This window comes from Suricata suricatta, chromosome 10 (assembly GCF_006229205.1).
Source record: "Suricata suricatta isolate VVHF042 chromosome 10, meerkat_22Aug2017_6uvM2_HiC, whole genome shotgun sequence".
NCBI classification, from domain to species: domain Eukaryota; kingdom Metazoa; phylum Chordata; class Mammalia; order Carnivora; family Herpestidae; genus Suricata; species Suricata suricatta.
This window is the reverse complement of record NC_043709.1, coordinates 112,135,325-112,147,597: the sequence shown is the minus strand read 5'-3', so window position 1 is coordinate 112,147,597 and position 12,273 is coordinate 112,135,325. Positions and strand designations below refer to the sequence as shown.

The window sequence follows — 12,273 nt, the reverse complement described above, 5'->3', positions numbered from 1 at the left end:
CAAATGGCAAATTAATCTCTTCTTCCATTCAATTATGATGGCTCAAAACCAGAAATCCACAGAAGTATATATTTTGGCTTTCCTTTGGTCTCCTTCCATCAAGTACTATTGATTCTACCTCCTAACTAACTACATTTCAAAAAGCATTTTCCTCTACATCTTTGCAGCCACTAACTGGTGTACGAATGGCTTCCATTACTTCTCACCTTTATTACTGCAAAAACCATCCTGCCTCTAGGTTCATTCCTCTCCCAACCAGTCTTCCTCTGACGCTACTGTGATCTTTTTACAAAGCAAATCAGATCACGTCACCTCCCTGCTTAAACGATTCAGAGATTCTCCACTGCAGGAAGGGGACATTTATCACCTCTTCATCTCCCCAGGTCACCACTCACTTCTTCCTTCCATGTACACTACATTTAGACATAATTAAATGATGACAGTAACAACAACGACTTTTTTTAATGGCCATCAAATAAGAGCCAGTGGTATTCTGGATACTTTACATGTAGTCATTTACAGCTCACAAACCCCTAGCAAGACACGCAGAATTCTCAGTTTACAGATAAATCAAAGGAGGTCAGAGAAATTCAGTCATGTTTGCAAGGTCAAATCTAAGATACCAGAATTCAGAGCCACATTTGGAACCAAATCTGACTCCAAAGTCCATGTGGTCCTACCAAGAGCAGAAAGGAGAGGGCCACCTATTAACAACTTGGCAAACAGGAGCTCATGGCAAGGGCCCATGCCACTGGACGGTGAGATAACTGCATGCTCAGGACATACTGTGGTGCAGCAGTGGGTGGCAAAACAAGGAGGCCGAAGTCCTGGCTCTCCTGTGGTCCTGCTAGAAATTAGCTCATGTGGATGAGACACTCCTGGACAGTGAAGCAAGATTATGGTCGGAGTCTGAAAGCCTGGAGTTCAGGATGTAGCTCTGCTACTGATTAGCTGTGTAAACTTGGGCAAGTTAGTTAAGTAGGATGATGACACATCCTGGCTTACTGGGGACAGTCCTAGTTTGCCCCCGCTGTCCCCTAGTAACCAATAAAAGCACTCTCTTTCACACCCAGTACCATCCCAGTTTAGGCAATGTTATAAGGTCACTGTATGCTTCGATGTCTTCATCTGTGAAATATGGAGAGCAGAACCCACCCCTCATCGTGGCACTGTGAGGGCTCTACCAGGACAATATGTGGAGTGCTTACCACATGAACATGCTCAACAAATATCAGGAAGTCATAAATAACACTTAGTCTCTGTGCTTTAACTTCCGATTTTCAGTAGTTGGACAAAACTGACCTACTACTTCTTAGGGTTTGCTAAGGATCAAATAAAAATAAAGCATTAAAAAATATAAGCTAATATTAATAGAGGAAATGGAAAAGTGTGGAGGAAAAAATGATATAAATATACTCTCCAAAAGAGGTTAGATTCTCAAAGCACAGAGAAATAAAATTTGCACCATCATTCCTTTATTCAGAATTAACTGAAGCCCTGATGTGTGCAAACATGTCTAGTAAGAGCACAGGAACGCTGGAAAAAGAGACTGAGGTGGCCACTGCCACCACCTGCCACTCACGGTGTGCACATGGTCTGACAAAACTATGAAGGCAGAGTGCGGGGGCTTCCTCACTGGATTGAAAGTATCTATGCCTGAGTCACAGTCAATACAGAGTGGATACAAGGACATTCTGTACAATCCCCACGTCCATATAAACTCAGGGCACTTATCCAAGAGCACAGAAACACTCGAGGCCACGAGAGGGGAATCCACCGGCATCCTTCTAATACCACCACAGGCCTCACAGACACACTGACAAAAGAAGAAACCAAAGAAAACAAAGACTCATCTCTGATCTCAAGGTACTAACAAACTACTATTCCATGAGAAGAAAATGGGAGACCAAATAGCTTTTGGCAGCATCAATTTTTTATAGCAGGGAAAGACTACATATTCTGAAACACTGAAAGACTAGAAGAAAAAGCAAACATCCATGGAATTAAGAACAGAAGCAGGCAAAATCATTAATTTATGAAAGCACACAATAAACCAACATTGGATCTCAAGAACAAAAGCTGGGCAAATGCCAACACTGAGGTCAAATTTTGCTCTATTGTGAGTCATGCATGCTGTCACCACAAAATAATTACATTCATAATGTACTTCACGCCCAGGTCAAATCTCAGCTTTATTATGGCTCAGTGTACTGACTCTACAATGAGAAGTACTTTTTCTCATTAAAGTTCTGGCTGTGAGGCAAAATGCAGAATTATAACCCTTTAGGCCTGGCATCATCTGAGGTAAAGGGGTTCCCTGATAGTATGAGGGCCATGCAGGGACCCCTGCTCCCTCAGGAGGCTTCTGCACACCAAGGAGCACAGGGTTTACTTATTGCTTCAGCTACAAAAGAAACTAGTTCATTTTCCAAGTAGTATTTTTCTGTTACTTCATTTCTTAAATGTAATGGCATATGTAGTCCAGGCTGTACTTCTGGGGTAGGGTGGTGTGAGAAACGAGCATTTTCCAGAATACTGGGGGTAAGGAAGGTTGGATGTCCATTCAAAGTAGGTCTTAAAAATTTTAATTTACAGAGAATTAAAAATAGGTTAGAGTCGCCTCAGAATGTAAGAAATTTAAGTTTCTTTCCTGTTTCGTTTGAGCTCACTCTTCTACATAATTAGAAAACTGTCATAAAAGTTCAAATATGCACAATGCAACTGTTTATGGGCCTTCACATATCCTATCTCCACTGCTATTCATAACCATCTTGTGAGACAATTCTGGAAGACAAGTGATATCATTCCTCTTTATGGGTGACAGAAGCAAAGCACTTTCCCAATTCCGACAGGAAGTAGGCATCACAAAGCAGGATGTATCAGAACAATCAGAATTCAGGCCACTTGACTCCTAATAAAGTGTTCTCGCTATACTAAGTTGTTCTTAAGCAACATCCCTTCAGAATTCTCAATGAACACAGTTATACTGGTAAAAACATTTCTGGTTCCAGAAGATCATTTCTTTTCTTGGCAAAAGTTTAAAAAATAAAAAGGAAGTAAAGAAAAAATGATAGTTGTAATTTGAAGAAACAAGTAGCTTACTGTTGATCAGAGTTTAAACCTGAATTCATAAGACTGAAAACACAATATTGGAAACCAAACACCAGCTCCTTTGAAATGTTTGCCAATTCCTCAAATGTTAAAAATAGATGACCATATATCCCAACAATTCTACTCCTATGTATATGCCCAAGAGAAATGAAAATCTATGTCCACACAAAAATTTGTACAAGAATGTTCATAGCAGCACTGTTGGTAATAGCCAAAAGGTGGAAACAACCCACATGTGCATCAACTGATGACTGGATAAATAAATGTGGCCTAGCCACACAACGGAATAGTATTTGGCCATAAAAAGGAGCAGAGTTCTAATATATACTCCAATATGGATGCACCCTGAAAACATGGTAAGTGAAAGAAGTCTGTCAGAAAAGGCCACTTATTATATGATTAGATTTATATGAGATGTCCAGAACAGACTAATCTGTAGAAGCAGCAGGCAGAGCAGTGGTTGCCAGGGGCTGGGGGAAGATGAGGAACAGAGAATGATTGGTAAGGAGTACAAGGGTTCTTTTGGGGTAAATTAGTATGTTTAGAAATCGACTCTGGTAATGGCTGCACAACTCTACGAATATACTAAATACCATTAAGTTGTATACTTTAAAATGGAGAATATTATTACATGTAAATTATATCTCAATAAAGCTGATTTTTAAACTAATAATTATCAAATAAATTTTTCACAAAAGGAAACAAATAGTCAAAGACCAAAAGCAAGCAAAAAACCTGATAGGATGGACTAGAATTGGAAATTAAGGTTTCAGAATGCATGAATGATTTCTAAAATGTCTCTTTACTAGCTATGTCTGCGAGTGGGCCAACTAGAAGGGCTGACAGCAGCGATGAGTACACATGAAGTCTAGATCTGGGTGTCTAATACTACCTGGTACTGAAAAACAAATCAGGGCTCCCTAGAGAAATGGCTACTTCCAGGGCTAGCCCTGGGAGGGACACGGTGAGCCTAGAATATCTTACTGTGCCAAAAATTTGGCAAGAGGGTGTTCCAAAAAAAAAAAAAAAAAAGAGAGAGAGAGAGAGAGAAAAGAAAAAGAAAAGAAAAGAAAGAAATGATAGGGGCATGCCACAACACAGAGCCAGTTTGAAAAGACTGCCACTAGACAAATCTAGGGATATGTGAGCATCAAAATAATTAAAGACAGGAATGGCTATAAACCACTGAAAAAAACAGAAATCCAGAAGTCCACATTAAAGACGGATGGATGGTAGACTAGGCAGATGAGAAGACAGGGCTCCCCCTGAGGCCAGAATGATGACCGCCAAATGGGGATGAGGCAGTGGGGCTGGAAAATCAGCATTTGGCAATCAAAATATAAAGACTGGTTCAAGCAAGAATGATTAGTAGATGCCAAATCTGAGGATGAAGATAAGGAGCAGGATGTAAGCACAGACTGCTTATCAGTTGGCAGAGGAAAAGCAGTTAAATATATGGTAGAGAATCTGGACAGCATCTTGCAGGGTGATCAAAATCAACATCACCAATGAAGTCAGATGGGTATTTGTGTCTCCAGATTTGAAGTACTAAGAAGGACAAGGGAGGATTCCATGAAGTATTCTGCAGCAAATGCTTCACACAAATCCAAAACGAGAAACAGTCTGCTAAAAACCAAACCAAACCAAACCAAAACCAAAACAAACATCACCTGGCCTTGTATTCTTCAACAATGTCAATGCCATGAAAGACAAGAAGGGAAGGTGAGGATCTCTCCAGATTAAAGGACACTGAGAGGCACATCAACCAAATGCCATGTGTGATTCTGGATTGAAATCAGTACGAGGAAAAACATGCTACACAGGACATTATTATGGGGCCACTTAACACAGCTGGACTAGAGCTAGTTAATTAAAATAAACTGTATCAATGTTAAACTCTTGTTTTTTATTTTAATTTCTTTTTGAGAGCTAGTGAGTGAGTACACACAAGCAGGGGAGGGGCAGAGGTAGAAGGAGAGAATCCCAAGCAGGCTCCAAGCCCAACTATACAGCCTGACTCAGGACTCGATCTCACGACCATGAAATCATAATTGGAGCCAAAATCAAAAGTCAGACACGTAACTGGCTGAGCCATCCAGGCGCTCCAAATTCTTGATTTTGATAACAATGTTGTATTTATATAGAGAATATCCTTGCTATTAGGAAACACCCAGTGTAGTATCAGGATGTAAAGGGAATGATGCAGACATAAAAAATAACATAGGATAATGATCAGAAAATGGATAGAAAGTAATAAACACTGGCCTAAAACTGGTGAATCTGGGTAAAGAATATATGAGAACTTATTGTATTATTATTACAACTTCTATAAATTTGAAAAATTTCAAAAAAAAAGTTAAATATAAATGTGTGTAAAAGCTATATAAGCTTATAGGACTAGATAGCCATAAAACACATACAACTTTATGTGACATATATCTGTAACAATGTTTCCATAAAGTATAAGAACAGACTGCAGCACACAGATGCCGGGGTGGGAATCTCTGCTTAAAGGGAAAGGGAAAGACCGTCTGCTTCTTAAAGTCCTTGCTCATTCTCAGACTTTGTTTTTTCTTTTCTTTCTCGACTCCAGAAGTCCCTAAGCAAGGTGATGAAGTTAAACAAAGAGACCAAGGGAGTGAAAAAGTAGCACAGTAAGGAGGGTGCCTATGTGGCTCACATGAAAAACAGCTGTGTCCCCTCTACAACAAAGGAACTGGGAAGTTACAGACCGAAGTCCTGTAAGAACAGCTCCTTCCATCCATACAGCAATGTCAAACAATGTGCAAACAAGGTAACCGTGGTCTAGAATTTGCGCTGGCTTATTCACAGATGAGATTCTAACAGTACATACAAAAGATCAGGGCTTCACACACAGCAACTCCCACCGACAACATGCCGTGAATTTTCTAGGACAAAGCCTAACACTGATTCAGTGGCAGCCCCCCCCCCCCAATATGTTTGTCCTAACAAGGACAATGTAGTTTTCAAAATGACCTATGAAGGCACCAGGGAAGCAATTCTACTGGTCAGCTATATCTGTGTAGAGCATTACATTTTACACCACTCACTTTAATTGTGCCACATAACTAGAGTAACACAATGAAGAAAGGGAACAGTGGGTAGGAAGAAACAGGAGAGAAACAGGGCAAGAAAAGGTATTAAAGGTGTTCTAATAGACATAATCAAGACATTCAAAGACATGACATCCTACACAAACTTCTCATTTGTATCAACATTATCAGTGGTATAGTATATACACCATTATTATTTCTAAACCCTCTAAAAGAAATCTGAGAGAATATAAAAAAGTGTGTCCCCTACTTCAACATTCTGTGTCAAGTGAGTGTGAGAATCAGGGTATCTCAGAGTTCCTTAGTGAGCTGAAAAAATCCTGTACACTTACATTACTATAACATTCCTAGAAATTTGAAATTATTTCAAAATGTAAATTGGATTCTTTAATCTCCCCTAGACTTTTAAATTCTTGCTGTAAAAAAAAATAAAATAAATAAATTCTTGCTGTGATTAAAATCTTAGTAAGGCTTCTTTCACATCCTCCAAGCATATTGTACTGATGCTAAAACAACAGTGACTCAATAAGTTTGTGTTCTATTAAGAGCAAATTTCCCAGAGGCAAAACAAGATATAGAATTTTTATGAGACTGACGCGCTGCCCACTGCGCTAAGAAGGCACCTTAGAATTTTTAAAATTTCAATTCTTGAATCAACTCACTTCATTCTTTGACTTCTAAGCCTTACCAGATGGAAACTAGAACCACAATAGACACTATTTTAGAAGGAATCTACTCTTCTCCCATTCAAAGCTAAAAGGAAGAAATCAAGTCAGAATTCTACTACTTAAGAAGACTGTGAACTCTACAAAAGTATTCCCAAAGTTGAACAGAATATATTCCACCCTGATCTTAATAATTATGAAAACACTATATCTATGCTCAAAATACAAGAAAGACTTTCATCAGTTTGGTATTGAACTTGGAAAATTAAACAGAATTCACCTATAGTCCAATAGACAATACCAGTAATAACATCAGCATATTCATACAGTGTTAAAATTAGTCTGCAAATCACCTTCCTTTCCATTGTATCATTTGAGTCAGGCAGGCCAGGAATTATGACCATTCTATGAGATGGAGAATTTTTCAAGGCCCCCAAATCATCAGGTGGTAAGTCTATGACTTGAGTAAAATCCTTCTGGCTACAAGTCCAGCTAAAAGCGTGACTGTTGCTTAACGGATCAATAACATCCTCCAGTTATTTTATTCTCTCAAGTTCCTAGAACTGTCTCATTATTAAGACAAATACTGTAACTGTTTTGCATGAGAGTAAGGTAGGCCAGTCACTCAACCTCCAGTTCATTCGTCTTACAAACACACACACACACACACACACACACACATTTTATTTAATTTTATTATTTTCATATCATGCTTTCATTTTTTTGTTTTTTTTAAATAGTTTATTGTCAAATTGGTTTCCATACACACACACATATTTTAAAGACTTCTTAGAATGATCTATTCACTTCAGGTATGCCATCACCAGGTGGCAAGAGGATGTCAGAGAAAAATTAGACAGACCAAACTTAGTTTTCCCTAAGTTTCAAAAGTGATTCCAGACTCCAGACACCTGCAATGCCACTCACAATTTATAATGAGAGATTTTCACATTTTAATTATAAGATTCATTAAAGTAGTTAACCTTAAAGAAAAAGCAAAGTCAAAACTAGCAAATATTGAATAAGAGCTTTAAATAAAACTCTTTACCCAACCCTCTTTTAATAACCTAAGTGTCTTTCATAATGTACTAAAGTTTCCTGCAACGGTTATACTAATTACATCTAAAACACAGATGCTGATTAGAATATTAATCTGTATAATTCACCCTGATTTAACTGTCAGAGAGCTTTACCTTCAAATGATTTCAAGCTTTAAAACTTATAATTATTTTAAAAGCAGTCTCCTTTTACTTATTCCTTTATAACTGCCTTGACTCTTCTGAGGCAATTAAAGGCCCATTTTGTTTCCAGCCTGGGATTCCATTCTCTCCTGCAGAATGTTCCCAAAGTCTACTCCTGTCACTTACTAAGGTACCACTAGCTAGGAGCCAGAAAAATCATATTCTTCTCCACTTGGTGGAAGTTATCTCCCCTGCAGTCATCATTATCCAGGAGGCGAGGTGACCACCCCCACCATTCTCAAATGGCTTACCTACAGCCACTGCTTTCATTTCTCTTAAACAGTAGCCTCTTTGTAGATTATCTTAGTTACATGAACTAAGTAGGTTCTTCAGAAACTCGAAGGAGAAATTTAAGAAACAACATCCCTCACAATAAAGCAAATGAAAAACAAAGATGTTTTATAAGCAAGGGCAAAGAATAACCATCATTCCACAGTTTAACAACAAATTAGATTACAAATTTTAGTTAGGGCCCATATTCAGAAATGACTCTTATGAATTATCCTATAAAAATTTAATTATAAATGCTGTCTCTAACTTCAGATAAATAAGCCAAACCTCCATTCAGATGGGAACTGGCAGGAACTGGCATCGTCCTCGGAGAAACAGAATCCAGGGATGAGGGCTAAGAGGGGAGTTCTGGAGCCAGACCACCTGGGTCCCAGTCCTGGTTCCACTGCTCATCTGGTTAACAGCCCTGTGCCTCACCTTCCTCATCTATAAAATGTAAATAATACAGCGTACCTACCCAGGCTGGTTACTGAGTAAGTAGGATAAACCAACTAGAAAATCCTGGCACAGACATGGTAAAGTACTCAATAGCCTGTGCTGTGGATGATGACTCATCCTTTGTCTGCTGCTCTAACTTATAACACCCAAGTTTGTCTCAAAATCTGAAAAGCACAGTTGGTTTATTAGCCTAAATGAATCTGCAGTAATTTCACTCAAATGATACTTCAGTTGGTTGGAATGGCACATTCCAATGGCTTTTCCCAGCACAGGCAGAGCCAATATGCTACTTTGCAAATGGTCTATTCATGACTGGTCTGATCATGCTGTCACACAGTCATCTGTTATTTAAGACAGCACAGAGGTCTCTTTTATATAGGAACAAGTACATGCGAGCAGATTTCAACGCCTGTGTGATTTCACTCTTTGTGTCAGGACAGGAGAGGTTTTACAGTAAGGGTCTGAGGGCTGAGCTGGGTTACAACACATAGCCCACCATTCTAATCCATATTCTAAGCCCAAGAGGTATTTACTCAGTGTGTGCCAGGTCCGTATACAACACAAAGTGTGATGCTAAGGGGGAGAAACTCTAAAATAGATCTGCAGATTAGCACTATGAGAGCACAACGCTGTCCTGCTAGCCACAATCCAAACGGGGTGGCATGTTCCTCCATTTTCTTCAAAACACCTTAACACAGCTGCAGTGGAAAGGTAGCTTGACTGCAGTATCAGTTCCTCTCTTTCCCTTTCAAGGTCCTTGGCAGACGTGCTAATGAGTTGGAAAGTACCCAATAGCATCTAGCAGGCAAATAAGTGAAAAGTAAAAATTTATAAAATTAGTTCAAATCACTCAAATTTCTATGTCCAGGTATATACTGCTTTTTTAAAAAAAAAAGGCATACATTTTCCTTGTGACATAAATTTTAATTTTACAGATGCTTTACACATTGATGCTTTAAAATTTGAGAAGGCCACAGAAGAGGTCATGAATGCTTTCAGAATCTGAATAAAACTACTACAGACCCTCTCTCTGACCCTTTGAACACTGTGTGTGTGTGTGTAGACCCTGCTTAAGAAGGAACTGCCAATCTCCTAACGGCCAAGCATGGAGCTCCTTGAGAGCACGGGCCCAGCTTATGAATTTCTTTTCAACTGCATTTTGTCCAGCTTTTCAAAGGTCAGGGAAGGCAGTATTATAGCTGTAAGTCTCTGTAACGCAGCTTCAGTACCACGTACTTCAAAATCAACAAATACTTACATGCAAACAGTCTAGAAATTCTGAGAAAACCCCTTGTAAGGTCAAATACATCATTCTTCTTTTCAGCATGAGCATTTATAGCATACTTGTTTTGGTAAAATTTTACCTCCTTCATTCCATAGCTCATGGAGACAGTTTTCTTTGCTAAATGAAGAGACATCTATTTGGAAGGAGAGGAAAGTGGCAGGTCTCCACAGCCTGTGGGGTACTAACAGGGGTATCATGAGGTGGGCAGGTGTTAACTGGGTGTTACTGGAGCTGCACCTGCTGCTCAAGGAAGAACAACAAAGTATCTCAAAGGGACACTTTATGCCCAGCCAACAGGGAAGGAGATACTGCTCAGAATGGCCAAAGACTAGAGCTGAATTTCTGTAATCCTTTTAAAACTAAAGAGTTATCAAGTTTATTCTTCTGGGAGCAAAAGAACATACAAACTCCAGTAGAGGATCCATAAATAACAACTGAGGAGAGGAAAGAGTGTGTGGAGGCAGACAGCCTCTTTGAAACAATTCTGTGTTTATTCAAATAGAGTGAGATACAGAGAGAAAAATAGTAATTTGGGAGTGGGGGTAGAAGAAGAAAAGAATGAAACATTTTCTTTCATTGGGACCTGCATGGTATGTGCTGTGGTGTTGTTCACACATCTTCCCACAAACAACCGCAGTCTGGGGCTTCCGCAAAAACCTTTGGGACGATGGATATACCAAGCCACGCTTGCCCCATTACAAACCAAAGTGAGCATAAATACATCACAACATTCTCCACATTCTTCCACATACTGACGAAATACATGAACCATTTGCACCTATTACAGACATGGTTATTTAAGCTCTTTACATGGTATAATCATTATGAAGAACACAAGGAGACAGCTTCACTTACATGGTTAATGAAGAGACTCTTGCGTTTTTCTCTCACTGTGAAGACAAAAGATGCAACAGAAATGTTACATGCCTGCATGCCAACCCCTTGCAGGTTGCTGAGGACTGGGCCTCTTGTGTCATAGTCCCATCCTTCCACCAATCAACATAACTAGTTGCTCAACTCCTATATATAAGACTACGTGACCTGCAAAAATGCAGATCTGAACTTGGCTAATAGAGCAAAACATACACCCACTTAAAGTATGGCACCCTAACAAAACAACTGCAGCTAGGATTAACTGAGTGGTGATAGCTTTCCAGTGACTAAACAATAGATTGGTAAATTTTTCATAAAACCTATATGCATCCATTAATTTAAGATGATTAACCAATAAATTTATTTCTCAATTTATAACTCAATCAGACCATAAGGGTCCCTAAAATTTGGGTGAGACATTTAACAACAGTACCCATAACACAGCATTAAGACTAGGGAAAGATAATGTACATCAATGGTGTTCTTTATCACAGAAACCAATTATTGTCCATGCTGGGTGCTAATGAATAAAAGCCAAGCTTCTAGCTAGGAGGCCTCCTGCAGCAGCCTGCAGCATCCTCTCCCTCAGGAAGGCTGGTAAAATCACAATAAAAAAACACTGCCCTGGGGCGCCTGGGTGGCTCAGCAGGTTAAGTGTCCAACTTCGGCTCAGGTCACGATCTCTCAGTTCACAGGTTTGAGCCCTACATTGGGCTCTGTGCTGACAGCTCAGAGCCTGGAGACTGCTTCAGATTCTGAGTCTCCCTCTCTTTGCCCCATCTCCACTTGCTCTGTGTCTCTGTCCCCAAAATAAATAAACATTAAAAAACAAAACACTGCCCTATCTAAAAGATCATTTTTCCTACTGCTGTCTATGCAGTGTGGCCTGCACTGAGTGGCTCCGCCTTCCCTAGACCGGATGTCAGTGTTTCCCAAAGTAAGGGTCCTCAGCCCCAAAGATGTATATGGGTGACAGGGAGCCCAGAGGATTATGAAAACAATTTGGTATCACTGAGGGTTTGTTTTTATGTTTTTTTTATTTATTTTTGAGAGACAGAGAGAGGCAGTGTGAGCAGGGGAGGGTCAGAGAGAAACGGAGATACAGAATCTGAAGCAGGCTCCAGGCTCTGAGATAGCTGTCAGCACAGAGCCCGATGCGGGGCTCGAACCCATGAACCATGAAATCATGACCTGAGCCAAAGCCAGATGCTTAACTGACTGAGCCACCCAGGTGCCCTGGTATCAATGAGTTTTACCTCCTTTTCTGAAGACTTACTTCTGAGGGTACATATTAG

General features: G+C 39.7%; 1 protein-coding gene across 3 annotated transcripts in view; it reads right to left on the bottom strand.

Annotated features, from left to right (window-relative positions):
- Window positions 1-12,273, bottom strand: part of CCNY (cyclin Y) — a 298,139-nt gene that overhangs the window by 48,176 nt on the left and 237,690 nt on the right. For all 3 annotated transcript variants that reach the window (XM_029953203.1, XM_029953205.1, XM_029953204.1), the window contains one exon: window positions 10,961-10,995. In XM_029953203.1, coding sequence (XP_029809063.1) covers window positions 10,961-10,995 — 35 coding nt within the window. The remainder of the gene's footprint in view (window positions 1-10,960; window positions 10,996-12,273) is intronic.